Here is a 20418-nt window from a genome sequence, read left to right on the forward strand (position 1 = left end):
GGTGTTTTACAATGTTAACCTTAGCAAACATGTTAGGCACTTTTATTGTTAGCAAAGGCCGCTCAGTATCTTGATGCCTTTAAATTTTCAAAACCGCGCTTTTATTTACTATCTGCAACGGGGAAATTGACTAACATATATTGGGCAGGATTAAGAAGGGGCACGCACCCCATATAACCTTAATGTTTATGCTTTTACCGGGATTACTATATACATTACGGGACCGCTTCGCCATCGTTTGGTATCTTGCTGCCTTTAATTGTCAATGCCCCGATTACTTACATTTAAAAAGAAAAACACTTGCTAATAAATATTTGTCGAAATTTATGAGGACCACGCACACACACCACATTACCTTGCATGCTTTTTGTGTTCGCCGCTATTAATAAATACATTACGGTACCGATTTGCTATTGTTTCCCGTGTATTGCATACTTAGTGAAGCGCTCTCTGCATAATAGACTTTCCCATGGTTTACATTTCAGACTTGCTATTGTTGTCAGGGATCGTACATTTATTAGTTAAAATACAACTTAGAATGCCTTTTGCTTTCGAATCGATGGTTACATTTTTGAGATCATTTAAATTAAATACACTTCATTTCTCTTTTCCTCCACCTGAACTGGAACAGCAGCCATTCTAGACATTTCGTGAGTCATCCGGTACGAACTATACTATCTCTATTGCAAAAAGGTAAGCAACTTCAATTGTATTGCCCTTTTTAGAATAAACTCAACGAACGTTTTCTATCGTGGTTTGCTAATGACAAGTACAGTTGATTTCCAATGTTAACCTTTGCAAACATGTTATGCGCTTTATTTGTTAGCAAAGTCCGCTGAGTATCTTTATAGCTTTCAATTTTCAAAGCCGCACTTTTATTTAAAAGCTGCAACGAAAAGATTTGCTAGCATAGGTTAGGCAGAATTTAGAAGGGACACGCACACACACCACATTACATTAATGTTTTACCTTTCGCCGCGATTAATATATACATTACGGTACCGGCTCGCCATCGTTTGGTATCTTGCTGACTTTAAGTTTCGAAGCCGCGATTACAATCTTTTAAAAAGAAATCACTTGCTAGGACAGATTTAACACGATTTATAAGGAGCACGCACGCACACCACATTATCTTGCAGTTTTTGGGTGTTTACCACTCTTACTATACACATTACGGTACGCGTGTATTGCATACTTAGTGAGGCGCACACTGCATTACAAACTTTTCCCTGGATTGCATTGCAGACTTGCTCTGTTGTCCGAAATTGTACAATTATTACTTAAAATACAAATTACAATGCATTTGCCTTTCTAATAGATGGTTACATTTCAGAAGACATTTGAATTAACTCCCTTTTATTTCTCTTTTCCTTGACCTAAACTGGAAGAGCAGACATTCTAGACATTTCGTGGGTCATCCGGTACGAGCAAAACGATCTCTATTGCTATAAGGTAAGCAGCTTCTATTGTATTTCCGTTTATACAATGAACTCACTGAACGTTTTCTGTCGTGTTTGGCTAATGACAAGTGCAGTGGTTTTGCGATCTCAACCTTTGGAAACATGTTAGGCGCTTTGTAGTTACCACAGTGCGCTTCGTATCTGAATGCATTTAAAATTCCGAGCCGCGCTTTTTTGTCAAGTTTGCAATAAAATATTTGGCGAGCGTAGATTGGGCAGAATTTAGAAGGGACACACATAGGCAGCACATAACCTGGATGTTTTTGGCTTTCGCCGGTATTTCTGTATACATTACGGTACCGCTTCGCCATCGTTGGGTATCTTGCTGCCTTTGATTTGCAAGCGTTACGTTTAGATGCCATCATTTTTTTTTTATCTTATAACCGAACAGCTTGCAAAACATATTAGTCCTACTTTAACGAATGCACACGCAGTACATTGACTTGCTCTTTTTGCTTGCACCACTAATGCTAGCCTTATTACGGTAACGTTTTGCTTTAGTTTCCCGTTTATTTCATCCTCACTGAAACACTCTATGCATAAGATACTTTAACATCGATTGCATTGCAAATTTGCGACTGTTGCCAGTCATCTACAAATATATGCTAGTATACAAATTTCGCACCCGTGGAATATTAATGCGCTTGATACTGTTCGTTACATGTCTTACGACTGTTTTACTTTTGTTGGCAAAATGTGTTTCGTGATGCGAAACATTTATATGAAATGTTTTGGTGTGCATGCCTCCTTTTGGATCTGACTTTTGGCCTATGATTGCAGTTATGGTGCGCGCATTCTATAGATTTGGCTTTATTTCTATTCGTTTTGCTTGACATTTGAATACATTTACCATCTTCCGGTTGGGATTCTTTGCATATGCTTTCAAGGTGCATTGTTTACGTATAGGTACCGTCTAAAACGCGTCTTTACCTTACTTAAATCTCTAAGGCTTTTATGCTAATTTAACCAACTGAAACAAGTGTGTGATGAGGGGGGCAAAAAGGGGGGGGGGGGGGTAACCTTATACTAGCAGTGACATTTTGTCATGTGATATTTGTTAGACGTTTGGAGGGGGTGGGAGGGGTTTCACAACGTACGCTGGCGGGACGAGGGATCCTTTTCTAAATTATTTAATCGCTCCTCGAAGGTTACTTAATTTTAGTGTTTGCTGTACAAACATTGGCCTTGATGTATGTATTACCCGCAGTAATGCAGATATTACTGTGCAATTGTTTTTGGGGAATCACGCGTTGGAAAAAAATGCATTTTTTCATTCAGAACATATGGTTTATAGCTTAAAAATGTCATGCACTGCTTGGCGATTAAGTCCTGCATTGGCAGTTTTTGGTATACTGCATAGATATGCTCCTACTGCGCAACACTTTTTATTACCGGCTTAACTATAGTCTTTCACACACACTCCTCATCCAGTTTACACCATGCGTTCTCTGTTACACATTCTATAACATGCACTCTTATGCCCACTTTCTCCTTAATGCCCCTTTCCATTCACTCCCTACATACACACTGCTTGTGTGACTTCGCGCGTGTGCCTTGGCGCGTATAACTTAGCACGTGTCGAGATTATGTTGCATGCCCTCTGTTGCACGTGCTCTCTCACATGTTCTCTCATGCACTGATTTTACATACTCTTTACCATACTACCTGTTGCACACATTTTTATGTACATCTCCTCAACATGAACCACAGCTAATGCTTACATCTCTACTGCCTTTATCTTCAATACTAACCTTTAATATTTGTATACTACATAAATTACTCCTCTCGCTACTCCTTTATGTATATTACACACTGTATCTTCTTTAATCTTCTCTTTTTTTTCCATGCTTTTTCATAATTTACAACTATAAGTTGACAATAGCTAATGATGAGAAAGTGAGCATGCAGGTAAGAACCAATCTGCTAACTCAAATGGTGTTACTGACGTGAGGCTCTGTCAACTTTTTGTACAAGTTTTACCTTTTGCTATTCCTATTTTCAGCAGTAATAGCGCACACTCGCCACCATGCATTTCACATCATGCATTCTCCAAAAGACACTCAACACCACACAGTCTTTAGCGCACATTCAAATTCACTCTCTTCTATCCACTCTCTACAGCACACTCATTGTGTGACTTAGTGCGTGTAACTTAGCGCGGGTAACTTAGCGCGGGTAACTTAGCGCGTGTAACTTAGCGCGTGTAACTTAGCGCGTGTAACTTAGCGCATGTAACTTAGCGCATGTAACTTAGCGCGTGTAACTTAGCGCGTGTGACGCTCTGTTGCACGCGCTCAGTTGCACGCGCTCAGTTGCACGCGCTCTGTTGCACGCGCTCTGTTGCACGCGCTCTGTTGCACGCGCTCTGTTGCACACGGTCTGTTGCGCGCGCTTTGTTGCACGCACTGTGCCACACACTCTCATGCACTCTCATTTCACATACTCTTTAGCATACTACTTTTTGTACACATTTTTATATACATCCCCTCAACATGCACCACAGCAAATTGACATCTCTAATGCCTTTATCTTCACTACTATCCTTTATTATTTGTACACTGCATACATTACTCTTGCTCCTGTCGCTACTCCTTTATGTATACCACACTCTGCCTCTTCTTTATACTCCTCTTTGTTTCCCTTGCTTTTCTCATACGTTCGACCTATAAGTTGACAATAGCTTATGATGAGAAAGTGAGCATGCAGGTGAGAACCAATCTGCAAACTCCAATGGTGTTACTTACGTGAGGCTCGGTCAACTTTTTCTGTTATTTTTTCCTTTTCCTATCCCTGTTTTCAACAGTAATAACGGACACTCTCCACCACCATGCATTCACGCTTTGCAATTAAATGGATTTTTTCATTCAGAACATATAGATTAGAGTTTAGAAATGTCATGCACTGGTTGGCAATTAAGTGCTGCGTTGTCAGTTATTTGCATAGTGCATATATATGCTCCTTCTGCGCAACACTCTTCATTACTGGCTTAACTATAGTCTTTCACACACACTCCTCCTCCTCCTCATCCACTTTACACCATGCGTTCTCTGTTACACATTCTATAACATGCACTCTTTTGACCACTTTCTCCTTGATGCTCCCTTCCATTCAATCTCTACATACACTCTGCTTGTGTTAATTAGCACGTGTAACTTAGCGCGTGCGAGATTGTGTTGCATGTGCTCTGTTGCACGCACTGTTGCGCATGCTCTGTTGTGCGCACTCTGTTACATGCTCTCACGCACTCTCATTTTACTTAGTCTTTACCATACTACTTGTACACATTTTTATGTACATCCCCTCAACATGCACCACAGCTAATGTTTACATCTCTACTGCCTTTATCTTCACTACTATCCTTTATTATTTGTATACTACATAAATTACTCCTCTCACAACTCCTTTATATATACTACACACTGCCTCTTTTTAAATCTCCTCTTTGTTTCCCTTACTTTTTCATACTTTCAAACTATAAGTTGACAATACCTGATGATGACAAAGTGAGCATGCAGGTGAGAACCAAACTGCAAACTCCAATGGTGTTACTTACGTGAGACTCTGTCAACTTTTTCTGAAATGTTTTCATTTTCCTATCCCTGTTTTCAACAGTAATTGCTCACACACCCCACCATGCATTTTACACCATGCATTCTCCAAAACACACTCCACACCACAAACTCTTTAGCACACATTCTCATTCACACTCTTTTATCCACTCTCTACAGTACTCTCATTGTGTAACTTGACACATGTGGCTTAGCAAGTGTGACTTAGCGCAGGTAACTTAGCGCGTGTAACTTAGCGCATATGACAGCATGGTGCATATACTCTGTAGCACTCACTACATTTACAGCCTCTATGGCACTCTCTGTACTACCAGTTCTTTACCACAGCCTCTCTGCCACACGCTGTATGCAACACACTTTCCTACACGCTGTCTTTTGGCATGTACTACCTACTGTGCAAATTGTAATACACATCTCCTCTACATGCACCCTAGCTAATGCTTACAACTCTACTACCTTTATTATCCTCCTATCCTTTACTATCAGGCAAACACTACACACACTACTCTTACTGCTCTTTCTACTCCATGTATACTACATACTGTCTCTTCTTTATTCTCACTTTATTTTCCCCTACATTTTGACACTTTCAGCCTATTTGTTGGCAATAACTAATGATGAGAAAGTGAGCATGCACATGACAACCAATCTGCACAATCCAATGATGTTACTTATGTAAGGCACTGTCAACTTTTTGGGGAAGTTTTTCCTTTCGATAGCTCAGTGTTTTCACCATTAATAGACTATTTCTTTATGCACCCTCTTCCCCGCCCCCTCTTCCCCGCCCCCTCTTCCCCGCCCCCTCTTCCCCGCCCCCTCTTCCCCGCCCCCTCTTCCCCCGTGCCCTCTTTCCCCGCGCCCTCTTTCCCCGCGCCCTCTTTCCCCGCCCCCTCTTTCCCCGCGCCCTCTTTCCCCGCGGCCTCTCTCCACGCGGCCTCTTTCCACGCGGCCTCTTTCCACGCGGCCTCTTTCCACGCGGCCTCTTTCCACACGCCCTCTTTCCACGCGCCCTCTTTCCACGCGCCCTCTTTCCACGCGGCCTCTTTCCACGTGCCCTCTTTCCACGCGCCCTCTTTCCACGCGCCCTCTTTCCACGCGCCCTCTTTCCACGCGCCCTCTTTCCACGCGCCATCTTTCCACGCGCCCTCTTTCCACGCGCCCTCTTCCCCGCGTACTCTCAATACACGTACTTTACTACACACCATTTTTAGCACACCTCTTAAACATCGTAGCTAATGCTAGCTTTTTTTACTAGATGCATAGCCCAAACAGCACCATACATTTACGGAAAGCACTCCATGTAGGCATCTCCACCGGAGCACCCCAGAACGCTGAAGTCCTGTAAACAAACAAAGAAACACAGTTAGTTACAAAACGTTCAATATGCCTTACCTAAGGCCCGCAAACAATACCATACTTAGCAAGGAAAAGGCTCCCTGCATGCCGCTGCACCGGAACGAACCTCACTGCTGAAGACCTGTAACGAATCAGAAAAAGAAACAGTTACTTACAAGATGCCTTACCTAAGTCCCACAAACAGCACCATACTTACCGAGGGAAGCACTCCATGCACGCCGCTGCACCGGAATGTCCCAGACCGCTTAAGCTCGAGAAACAAAAAGTTAGATAAAAAGCAAACAAACAACAAAACAGAAAAAAAAATAGAACATTGCTTGCCATACTGATTCAGGGAGAATTCGCATCTCAGGCATAAACATATGCCTGAAAAGGGCAAAGCTAAAAAACAAGATACACGCCCACCGGCAAAGATAGGTCAGGCTGCCCAAAATAGAAAAGTAGCAAAAAAAAACACACCTGAATTTCAAGAGCGTAGGTCATGTTTGGGGAAACAAACTTCTTCTACAACAGCTTGCTATGGAAAAGGAGAGAGAAAAGAGTCGGGCCAAAAAAAAGCTATACATAGATGGCTGTGCACAATCAAATGTATTATTGCTTTGAAAGAACTGAGCAAAATGGAAAGTTTGCATGGAGTACTCAAATTGACAATTGAAAGAAGCAGTGTGTATGTGTGGATGTGTATAAATGCCTGTGTGACATCGTGAAAAAGAGCATATAAAACCACATTTGGCATTAGCTGGTGATGGGGAAGTAAGCATGCACATGTAAAACAAGCGGAAAACTCCAATGGTGTTAATAACATGAGGCGCTGGGAATTTTTATGTTAAAGCTGTTGAATTTATTAGATAGCAATATAGTTTAGTTCTCTACAAACGCTCTTTACTTTGCACTATTTACCATGCAGTCTTTACCATGCAATCTTTAGCATGCACTCTTTAACATGCAATATTTTACAGCATACACTCTAAAGTTCACTTTTTTAGATACACCTCCGCCACATATATCCTACTTAATGCTTGCATTTCTGCTACTGTTGGTCGTTACACTCGCCTGTTCTTGATCCTTATTTTGAAATACTTTCAGGCTATATGCTGCCAAAAAAAAATAATGAAGAAGTGAACATACAAGCAATAAGTATTCTGCTAACCACAATAATGTTACTTTCATAAAACACTCAACACTACCAGGGAATTTGGACTTTGCCTATGTCAATGTTTCCAGCAGTAAAATACTTTACTTCTCTACAAACACTCTTTGCCATGCGCTCTGTTGCATGCATGCGCTCTATTGCACGCGCTCTATTGCACACACTCTGTTGCATGCACTTCTTAAATGCTCTCTGCCACACACACTCTCATGCACTATGATTATACATAATCTTTACCATACTACCTGTTGCACACATTTTTATGTACATCTTCTCAACATGCACCAGAGCTAATGCTTACATCTCTACTGTCTTTATCCTCACTACTATCCTTTAAAATTGTACAGTACATACATTACTCTTACTCCTCTCGCTACTCCTTGACGTATGACACACTGCCTCTTCTTTACTCTCCTCTTTGTTTTCCTTGCTTTTTCATACTTTAAACCTTTAAGTTGACAATAGCTGATGATGAGAAAGTGAGCATGCAGGTGAGAACCAATCTGCAAACTCCAATGGTGTTACTTACGTGAGGCTCTGTCAACTTTTTCTCAAAGTTTTTCAGTTTCCTATCCCTGTTTTCAACTGTAATAGCACACACTGCCCACAATGCTTTTTACACCATGCATTCTCTATTACACTTTCTGTACCACACACTCTTTAGCACACATTCTCATTCACCATCTCTTCCATCTACTCTTTACAGCACACACATTCTGTGACTTCACACATGTGGCATGACACGTGTTACTTTGCGCCTCTGCCTTAGCCCCTGTACCTTAGCGCATGCGCCAATATGTTGCATAATTCCGTGCTGAAGACTACCATGGGATGAATTACGTGAAGCACTGACAACTTTTCTTGGCTTTGTTTTTGTACCGTACTGTTTGTCTTTTTTAATGGAACTATTTAAATTTTTTACTCTAAGAAAAACACTCTACTACTCTTTTCTTCACATTCTGCTACACATTCTCGATGTACACTTTTAGGGCTACACATTGTCTACACTATACTACATTTCACAACACTTTTTCTACCATACTCGACAGAAACCTTACACTACAAACCATCTCCGTATTATTAAATCTATATTACTCTTTGGAATACAATTTCTACTTGTGTTTTTCCTCTATTACATCTACCAACTTTATGAGCCATGCAAAAATGTCTTAATTTCGTTACTATTGACAACTTACTGTATATTACTATGCTAAATCAACATTAATACTTGTTTTTATTCTTCCATAGATAACTGTGAGAAGTTGCGCATTCTTTTTCAAGACATCAAGGTGAAAGTATCTTAATTTATTGTTGATACACCAGCCTTTGGTGGAAACAAATTAGTAGGGATCATTAGAATATATATATATTTTTTTAGAAACATACTCATTGTTTTCAGCATGCATAACCTCTGTTTGCGATAGCTATGAGCTGTTGAGAAAGTCTAGTGCTTACAAATCCGTAAATATCATTCACAGGCTATTTAAGAAACACTGAGCTTTGCTTAAAGCACAACATTCGTGGAAACACTACAAGCATATAGAAACACACACCAAATGCATGCTTAGAAAACACTTCTATTCATTTTAGAATCCTATGCATATAGCATAAATTTAATACAGTATACATCTAACCTATCTTACACAAATTAGTTTGCTGAACAGCATCTATTTATTACTTACTGTTATTAGCAGCACAAGGAAAGTCGCATGAAACTTGTATAGCTATACAAATAAATAGTAACTACTCAGAAAAGTTAGGAGGTGTATATACATTTTGATATATGCTAGTTAGCATTATACTTGTATATAAGCATACAGATATATAGTCCATACAAGAAACTTACAACACTAAAATACAGCATCAAAAGAACACTACAATACAAACCTATAATAGGTAGTTTAATACCGGCAGTTTATTTGAACAATATTTTTGTGTCGCTATTAATATCATGGAAATACTGCAGGCAGCTTATCATCAAGGGCATAACAAATTTTCTCCTACTTCACGGGGCAAACAATGTTTGCCAAACAGCACATTCGCAATCATACACAATAGCTACAAACCTGCTAATACATGGACTGTAGAAGATTTACATGCCATTATGGACTTAGGGGATGCTTTATATATAGATATGCATTCCATTAATCAAGAACAGCTTATGCATCCTGATGATTTACCAAATTATATCCAACACAATGACACTATTTATTCGCTTAAGCTTAAACAACCTTCTTATGGGGATATACTGAAACAGTTTGACCCATCTTCGCCAAATATGCAAACAGTATTGAGAGCTGCACTCAATTTGCATTGCGGTGTTTTACTTTGCATGGATATGTATGTTATAGCTATTATGCACAGTGAAAATTCATACTTTGTATTTGACTCACATAGCCGCGACAGCACAGGAATGCCTCACCCAAATGGGACATGTATTACCATACAAATATCATTTGAAGGGCTTATACAGTACATAACAAATCTGGCATATAGTCTAAAGCGACCCAATAGTAATTTCTTACCATATGAATTAACTCCAATAGATATAAATACAATTAAAAAAGATTCACTACATAAGGCAATGCTCATAGCAGAAAAAAATGCAAGTGCCATATTACACAAGCATATTTATGTGCATTCTACTAAAGCATGTACAGATTTATTCACACACACATTAAGAACTCGCATAGAAAATGAAAGAGATTGCCTCCAAAGATCAAAGGCAGGTACTCTTGGACATACACAACAGCCATCAGCATCATTAGCTACTACTCAGCATATTCCCCCCTCAAAAAATTGCATTGTGCCTATAACAACTGCACAACTGACGCTACCTACCTGCACTAGCATAGATACAACAGAATATGCAAGTAACTCACATAATACTGCGACATACGCAAATATACTTAGAAATACACTTAGACACCACACAAGAGTCACGAGTTGTGATACAAAAAACATACATACACAAAACATCACAGGCTCAACAAGTGATTTCCATAATACCGCATATATAGAAAGCTCCCATCCTACAAACAGACCTAACACTCAGGGTAACAAAATACTTAGCCCAAAAAGTAACACCAATGCTATATTGTCCAAAATGCATATTAACATCAAGAACAACATAGAACAAAGTTTTGGGCCACAAACACAGCAACATATAAATGTCGTAAATAGTACAGACAAACAGCAAACACAAACAAATCTTACACTACCATCAAGGTGTACACAATCTATACAAAATAGTCTATTTGCTATTCTACATAACTACTGTAAACCCGCACATAGTTGGGATAGTCAAGACTTGCAATCTATTATGGGACTTGGAAATGCACTATATATTGAAATGCAGTCTCTTAATAAAGAAAATTGTATGCAGCCACAATATTTACCCAATTACATAGAGCACAATAGCATTATATATGCAATTGAGCAAAAAAAGAGCATAACAATGGAGGAGAAGCAAACAGAAATGCAAAATGCAAAGCTTTTGAGAACCCTTACTTCAATGCATTTTAACAATGGTATATTGATTTGTTTTAATGCATATACTATTTCAATATTCAAAACTATTCATGCATACTTTGTATTTAATTCAAATAGCCAAAATGAGGAATTAATACCTCCTGCTAAGGGGACCTCTATTGCTTTACAAATCAAATCACCTGAGCAGGTTATTGATTACATCAGAACGTTGGCTCTCCAGAACAAAGTACCAAATTCATTAAGCTTTACTTTATACTTCACTCCAGTTACAGTACGCAAAATTAGCAAATTGTCACTTAAGGCAACACAAAGAAAACAGAGAGAGAAATAAGTTACACCTATAAGAGACATGTATATCCATACTACTAAGGTAACTCTACATGCCTCTATACATATCACACCTATAGAGTTACAACTAGAAAATACACTTACAGAAACACTCAACAGCGATAGGCAAATGCATACAGAGAATTCCACAACCACAAATCATATTGAATCTATCATAGCTATTAACAATCCCAATGCAATAACAAGCACATTTACACATAATGCTGGGATTCACAATGAACCAAATGCAATAGAAGTACAACCAAATAACTGCAACAGAAAAAGATTGCATGCACAAGAAACAGAAAATACACTTAATGCCACAAATATAACATCTTTGACAAATGCCACAATTAGTACTTTCCATGCACAAATTAAATATGGACCAGAGTATGCTTGCACTATTTGCAATCAGTTATGGCATAAACAAAGTTTGCAAACAACACACAAGTTAAAAAAAAGGGCTAAATTCATAGAATGTAACATTAGTCAATATCAAACAGAAGATATATGCCGGACATGTTACACATATATTGCCAAGGACAAAATACCACCATGTTCTGTCTATAATGGGATGACATTTCCTGATATCCCACCTGAATTACACTTGCATAATTTAGAAGAGAGATTAGTATCGCCAAGAATACCTTTTTTACAAATCAGAACGCTGCTGCGAGGCTTCCAAAGATCTCTCTCAGGTGCAGTAGTTAACGTCCCTGCCGATGTTATGACAACTGTTACTGTTTTACCAAGACAAATTAATGATAACATGACGATTCCAATAAAATTAAAACGCAAATTAAGCTATAAATCCTATACCCATTTCGAAAATGTAAGGCCAAACAAAGTAAAGCGTGCAGCTCTATATTTAGCAACTACTAGCAGTATGTTCCAAGAATATGGAGTCACTGTTAATAAAGATTGGGAATATACACCAGAGAATATGCCACCTTGTAATGACACTTCTGATGCAAACAATACATCAGATTCATCAGACAACATTGCAGCTGGGAATTTAGATACTATGCTAACTAATGAAACTATAACTACAGAAAGCATTAACATTATTAACTTAGCACCTGCAGAATATAACACACCAAGGGGTCTATATGAAGACAAAGATTCTGAATATTTAGCTTTCCCCACTATTTTTTGTGGAAAGCGAAGGCCAACAAACAAAGAAAGGCATGTACCAATACATTACAGTACAATATGTCAATGGGAATTAAGAAGTTATGATTTAAGAGTAGCAAATTCCATGACAAATGTTTTCTTCAAATTGAAAAAGTTACATATTAAGCAAATACAGAGCAAAATATACATCTCACTTAGAAAATATTTTAACAATGGTAACATTATTACAGCAAAAGACATCAAACAAAAATTAGATAGCATTTTCCAATTTAATGAGGGATATAAAATACTAAAAACAATACGTAGCTCACCACCATATTGGGAGCAATGCAAAAAAGACTTATTTGCTATGATAAGACAATTAGGGATACCAACATTTTTTTTGACATTATCAGCAGCAGAAACTAAATGGTATCATTTAATCAACATACTATTACGCACTGAGAAAAAAAAGAATGTACAGAAGAAGCATTCAAAAATATGTCATGGGAGGAAAAATGCAAATTAATACAGAGGAATCCCATTACTTGTGCCCGACATTTTGACTTTCAAGTTAGAAAATTCTTTAATTGTATATTACTGCATAAAAGTAATCCAATTGGCAAGGTGATAGATTACTTTTATAGAGTAGAATTTCAACAAAGAGGATCACCACATATACATGCAATAATATGGATTGAAAGAGCTCCACAGTATGAAACTTCAGAAGTTACTACTGTTACAGCTTTTATAGATAGATATATAACCTGTGCAAAACAACAAGATACAAATATCGAGCCTTTATTGCCACTACAAAAGCATGGACATACCAAAAATTGTCGTAGTAAACATAAAAGAACATGCAAATACCAGTACCCAAAATATCCAATGCCAGAAACTTTTATACTGGAACCATTACCACTAGACAAAACTGATCAAGAGCTCTTACAGAAAATCGAACTAATCCACCTAACTATGAACACGCAAGAGTTCTCAAATTATTCATTTGATCAGTTTTTAGATACGATGCAACTAGATCTAAGTCAATATGTTATATGTATACGCTGCATTATAGAAAAAAATACAATTTTCCTAAAAAGAACACCAGCTGAATGCTTTATTAATAACTACAATACGACAATTTTACAAGCATGGCAAGCAAACATTGATATACAATACATCTTAGACGCATATGCATGTGCCGTATATATAGTATCATATATTAGTAAATCACAGCGTGGAATGAGCAAGTTGATTGCACAAGCAGCAAAAGAAGTTTATCACAATTCAAGCATAAAAGAGCAGCTTAAGCATATAGGTAACAAATTCCTAAACTGTACAGAAATAAGCGCGCAAGAAGCAGCCTATCTTATACTTCAAATTCCTTTACGCAAAAGTTCTAGATCGCATGTTTTCATTAATACAAGCCCTCCAGAAAAGCGTACCTACTTATTAAAAGACATTGAGACTATAAATTTGTTACCTGATACATCCAATCAAATACAATATGATAATGTAATAGTAAAGTACAGCAAACGTCCTACAGATTTGGAAACGTGTACATTGGCTGACTATGCATCTATGTATCATGGAAATCTTAAAAATAGAAAGCAGAAAAATGCAACAGACCATGATAATTTCCTCACCGAAAACAACTTTTATAGCTCGGATGAGGAAGAACTTGAAATTAATATACCAAATGAAACTGCTGAAACAGATTATACAAAGCGGCAAAAACAAAAAATAATTCGATATTGCAGATTTAATAAAAAAAATGACCCTGAAAATTATTACAGAGAATTGCTAATGCTTTATTATCCCCGGAGAGTAGAAAATCAAATTATTGGTAATAAGGAAACATATTATGAAAAATACCTAGAACTTCAAAATATAGTTGACGCTAATCATACTAAGTATAATAGGCATAATACCCCTTTAACACCTAATGCCAATGGAGACTGTACATTGGACGCATTACTTATACCTCCAATGGATATAGAAACTGACGAAAACATTTGTCCTGAAGTTCAAACAAATGAACCATTATTATATGACTTGTCATTTGATTTAGGAATTAGAAGTACAAGTACTGATGAACTTTTAACCAATAATATAATGCCAGATGACCAATATCACAGTTTGATGCTAAATCTTACAAATGAGCAACTTAACTTTATATACCATCACTTGCATTGGATAAAAACCAAAGAAACACCTTGCTATACGTTTTGCACAGGTGGTGCAGGAGTAGGGAAAAGCTTCCTTATAACAGCCCTTTACCAAACATTACTACGCTATTACAATACCAAAGCAGGGGAAAATCCTGATAACATTTATGTATTTCTTACAGCTCCAACAGGCAAAGCAGCACATAACATCCATGGTAAAACGCTACATAGTACATTCAAAATACCAGTTTCGCAATCGCTATCTCATAAACCACTCACTCATGAGAACAGGAGTGCACTTCAAAATGAATTATTGCATCTTAAATTGCTAATAATTGATGAAATATCAATGGTAGGGGCAAATCTTTTCAATTTTATACATAACAGGTTACAAGAAATTAAAATGTCCAAACTCCCTTTTGGTGGAATATCCATATTAGCTATTGGAAATTTTTATCAGTTAAAACCAGTATTTGACACATACATATTTGAAAATTCTAGGCATTCATACAGACCAGTAAGTACAAATTTATGGCAAACACACTTTAAGTTGTTTGAATTAACAAAAATTATGAGACAGCTAAATGACTTACCATTTGCTTAATTACTAAATAGATTAAGAGAAGGAAAACAAACTAATGACGATATTATACAAATACAAACACGCGAGCAAGACCCACCCCAAAACATTACCAAAACCATCCCTTATATAATGGCAACAAACAAAGAGGTTAATAATATTAACCCCTTCAGCGCTGGGCGAATTCCGCCGCGGTGCTGAAGGGTTCGAGCGCGGGCGGGACCATGACGGAACGGTTCCGTCATGAGCACAGCTCAACCGTGGCTCATGACGGAACCGTTCCGTCATGAGCATGGAAGGGGTTAATAATGAAGTTTTGTTACAACATATAACAAAATACCCTGTATACACATCAACCGCAATAGATACAGTTGCATCTGACCTAAGCAAAATTGTAAAAAAAAAAATACTAATGCAATTACCTGCAGATGCAACTAAGACCATGGGCCTGCCATTTATATTGCATTAAAATTACGATACGATCTAACATGCAATATCAATGTTAACGATGGCTTAACAAATGGTGCAACAGGTATAGTTGAATTAGTAGAAACTATCAATAGCATTCCAAATGTGATATGGATTCTTTTTGATAAAGAAAATGTTGGCAAATTAACAAGACAGGAAAATAGGCACATATATCACAGTAACATTTCACCTCATTGGACACCAATTCATGTTATCTCTAGACATTTTCAATTTACACAAAAATTTATAACAATAATACGCAAGCAATTCCCACTACGCCAATCATCTGCACGTACTATACATAGAACACAAGGAGAAACTATTGAACCACTTTACATCCATTTTAACAATAGTAAAATACATCATTTGCATTATGTTGCTTTAAGCAGAGCAAAATCATTAGAAAACATATATATTAAAAACTTTCAGCAGGACAAAATAGTTGTCCACCCAAAGGTTCATGAAGAAATGGCCCGCTTAAGGACAGATATGCTATTAGAAATATCAGTACCACAATTATGTAATTATCTGCTAAACTTTAATGTTATTGTACACAACATACGTTCACTACAAAAAAATCACAAAGCTATACAAGCCGACACAAATATCATGAAGGCAGATATTATATGTCTCAATGAAATAAACACAACTAGGGAAGGGAACAGTCATTCATTATATATTGACCACTATCATCTGATGCTATTTGATAAATTCCATAATCAAAATACCAAGCATGGGATTGCTATTTATTACAAAAAAAATATTTGCCTTTTGCCAATTTATGAAACACAGCACGAAATTGACATTTTACATTTTACTTTAATTATAAAGAATTGTGATTACTTATTTGTGATAATATACAAACCACCACATGTACAACTACAAAAACTTTTTCAAGTATTAACTAGCGTATTGAGATTTTACCCAAACTACAAATATATAATAATGGGCGACTTCAACATAGATTTAGCACAAGTATCACATAATGCAACACTACTTTTAGAATACATGCAAAACCAATTTCAATGTCACCAAAAAATACAAAACTACACAACAGACTACAATTCAACCTTAGACCATATATATGTTAACGAAGAGATAACTCACTTTGGTATACTAGAGTCCTACTATAGCGATCACAAAGCATTATGGGTAGCTATTTAATAAGCTGAAATTATCAATTGGTATGTTATTTTGCTTTAGGAATTTGCTTTCTTTACATGCTAGATTCAGAAGGTCTACTTACATTATTTGTCTCGTTGCAGATGATTTCTATACAAGAAATTAAGGAAACCAAACACGAGGAAAGCAAACCGTATCAAAAAGCAATACGAGCAAACATAGTCAAATGCTCTGCAAAAACACATTACAAAAACGCTAAGCAAGAAAATAAGATTTTATTCCACATTGCTCTTGCTGATGAAAGTGGGTCAATTAAAGGAACTTGCTACAATGATGATTTTTTCAAGCTAACAAAAGAAGGGAATGGAATTATAATTCGGAATTTTATAAACAAGAACAATGTCATCATCTTAACGAAACAAACAAAGATTTCAAGAATGCCACCATTAACGATCCCGGAAACAATAACCCAAGAAGCAGTATATTTGCTACAGCCGCCTGCACCCCCAGTTTCTCCAATAAAAACTATAAGGAAAGCTAATTTACGGACATTGATGAGCATATTAGGGACAATATCTGAGGTACGTATCATAAAAAAATAAAGGTGCTTATTAACTATTGCATGTAGTAGTCAGTAAACTTACATACTATCAGCAACACTATCTGCCACACACACTTTGTAATAACACTCTTCAAACCACTATACCATACATTCTATTAACACATTTAGTAACTCCAACTCTTTAAAACACACACTATTAGCAGCACACTTTACTATAAACTATATACAACACTCACTAAAACATACATGCTATCTACAAACATTTCAAATAATAGCTGTTACTTACTCCTTTTTCACACACCACAAGGTTACATATAGTTAAAAACGAACACTCTCTATCTCATTCATTGCTACATAAACTTTGCCAATACTCTGTAGTACAATCTACTACAAGCATACAACAATTTTTTATAGAGAAATAACATCTAAAGGCTATATTTAGGACTAATCGATGTAGAAACTCAAATAGAATACACAACATTGCTGCTAATAGCACTATACTTACTGCACAACACATACAATATCCTAGCAACTCTACTCGCTCATTTTACAATATAAATTATATTTAACTAATATAATTTACGAAAAAAACATTAAAATCTGTAAAAATACACGTCGGACACTAAATGCACTGTAAAGTGTTGATTACATGGAACAGTCCCACCAGTTTCAAACATATGTAAAGTATTTTTACTATTTATTTGAAACACTTGTAAAAATGATAGTTATACAAAATATCATCATCTACTCTTTTATGTGCACTCTCCTACAAATTATATCATATATATACTTCCATACAAAAGTCTCTAACGCACACTCTCTAACATACACACTGTAGCACACACTATTACACAACTAATACACCACACCAATCAACAAACTTTTCATTCGCATGTTCTCTCCAATAAACAAAGATACAGCACAAGTGTATACTATTTATGCAAGAACCAATAACAATGATTGTTTATCAAATTTAACAGGAGGAAGAAACCAAAACTGTATTCATTGGAGGACAAGAAACAAAACTAAAATCAATAACAGTCAACGATGCAACAGACTCAGTGAAAATAACACTGTGGAGAGACGCAGCGGACTTTCCCATCGAACTTGGGAGTTACATCAAAATAACCCATCTGACAGTGCATGAATTTAACAATGAAAAAATATTGAATTCTACTCGGAATACACAATTGCAAGTAAGTACAAAGTAAAAAAACAATGCTAAAAACAAAAAATGTATTCTTTGCAAAGAACTTACTTACACATCTAGAACAGAACACTCATTAAATTCACCATTTTTATATCACACGTAGTAACATCAGTTGCTCTTTTTTCAACATACAATTTGTGATTCTACACATAACTCTCATACACATAGATGAAACACCAAAATACTATATCGCCTTTAAATACATGCATATACATTCATACAAAACACTCTCTAAATATCTCAAACAACTTTTCTGTTTACCTTTCCTACAGCTCAACACCTAACGACAAACTGCAAAACATGTAGGTAAATACATTGCAAATCATACTACACCTTTTGGTATAATAATTTTGCACACATTTTAAAATGCTAGTCCATAACCATGCCAGAGTAACTATTTTAGTCCATATCTATACCTTACCTACGAACACATGGAAACATAAAATAGCTTACTTTATATATAGCACTAACTTTCTATCAGAATAGCACCAGAATCATACATTACTACATCTCAAGCAAAGCAACATCCAACTCTCTATCTATGTCTATATTTACCTTTTTGCAATACATACTAATAAAAAACTGCCTTAAATGCACTTTTCGATTTTACATTACCTATTACTTAACTTGGAGTTTATTTGCACTCTCTCACTACTTTCCTGTGCATATTCGAATTCTATTGCAAAGTTTTCACATAATGTGCTATATAAACATACATTTCTATAAATATCTGTCACCTTTAGATCATCTTGCATTACATTTAGAAACACTCTGCATCCAAAAAAATACAACACCTCCTTCATAAATTCCATAGGTACGAACACATAAGTACGCACTTTGGGTCTTTGCCTTCAACTAAATATACACACATTCTCTGAACCGCGCAGAACAAATGCAATTCACAGAAAAATCTTGAATAAATTCCTTCAGCATCTATAGACATTTTTTATTTCTCTCAAAAGTACGTTAAAATATAGCAAAAAAAAAAGATATACAGTAAAAAATGGGTTTCATAACAGATGTTTTTTTCTTTTTGCAGAAAATTGAGCCACCCCAAGAACAACTGCAGATAACTATATATGGACTCGAAAATACCACTCAGGAAAAAAGCACCATTACCATACAAATTCAAGATAATGACCATTTAAAATCTGTACAAATATGCAATACGCTTTTAATGGACCACCTACAAATTCCAGCAGATATTGAGGACTTTGCAGAGGCTCTTATGCCACACCTACCGAAAACACTAAATATAATATTTCAAAATGAACACATTGTCGAAATTCTCGACGAAGATTAAATTATGCAATATGCAAAAAGATAACTACTTTTGTAACTTTGAATAAAATGAATACATACAAAATAAATATTTTAGTTAATAAAAATCTCAAATCACATTTGACTTACTGTTTATTTTTTCTACGAAATAATAATGTTTGATATGTACTTGCATTTATTTATGTGCACCATTCGGATAAATAATTACACAATGACTTATGTATACATTTTGCGAGAATTGGGTACTAGTATTACTAAAAAAAAAAAAATCTATAATTTCTCAATATTACTTACTGCACTCTGCTAAGGATACTTACTCCTCCATTTAGAATATAGAACTTCCTATTCAAACCTTTCTCTTTCTCTTCACAACTATTACTCATGTAATAGTACACTATCTAAACACCAGGTCACCCAACAATACTACTATTGTTAAAGTTACAGCTATTCGAATTGCTAATGACATTATGGTTTGCTTTTCTTTATAAAACAGTACAAAAAAAACATTAGTATTTACTGTATCAATAGCTTACTCAATATGTGTGTAGGTAACTCTGTCT

General features: G+C 36.3%; 1 protein-coding gene across 2 annotated transcripts; it reads left to right on the forward strand.

Moving 5' to 3' along the window:
* Positions 1-187: 187 nt before the first annotated feature.
* On the forward strand, positions 188-19977 carry LOC146862772 (uncharacterized). 2 transcript variants are annotated; one of them, XM_085643294.1, is made up of 6 exons: positions 188-693; positions 1394-1452; positions 8784-8824; positions 16949-17386; positions 18348-18563; positions 19617-19977. In XM_085643294.1, exons 4-6 carry the CDS (start codon positions 16949-16951, stop codon positions 19878-19880), a joined length of 918 nt encoding a protein of 305 aa, XP_085499420.1. In that variant the 5' UTR covers positions 188-693; positions 1394-1452; positions 8784-8824; the 3' UTR covers positions 19881-19977. The 2 variants fall into 2 exon arrangements, with proteins under 2 accessions (XP_085499420.1, XP_085499419.1); XM_085643293.1 differs by lacking the exons at positions 188-693; positions 1394-1452; positions 8784-8824 and having other exon boundaries at positions 16814-17386.
* Positions 19978-20418: the final 441 nt, after the last annotated feature.

Source organism: Triturus cristatus, chromosome 2_2, assembly GCF_964204655.1.
Source record: "Triturus cristatus chromosome 2_2, aTriCri1.1, whole genome shotgun sequence".
In the NCBI taxonomy this organism is placed as follows: domain Eukaryota; kingdom Metazoa; phylum Chordata; class Amphibia; order Caudata; family Salamandridae; genus Triturus; species Triturus cristatus.

Coding starts and splice junctions, on each gene's coding strand:
- LOC146862772 (XM_085643293.1), top strand. CDS start 16,904: ATGCTAGATTCAGAAGGTCTACTTACATTATTTGTCTCGTTGCAGATG. Junction 17,387..18,347: donor TATTAGGGACAATATCTGAG/GTACGTATCATA, acceptor CAAATTTAACAG/GAGGAAGAAACCAAAACTGT. Junction 18,564..19,616: donor CTCGGAATACACAATTGCAA/GTAAGTACAAAG, acceptor TTCTTTTTGCAG/AAAATTGAGCCACCCCAAGA.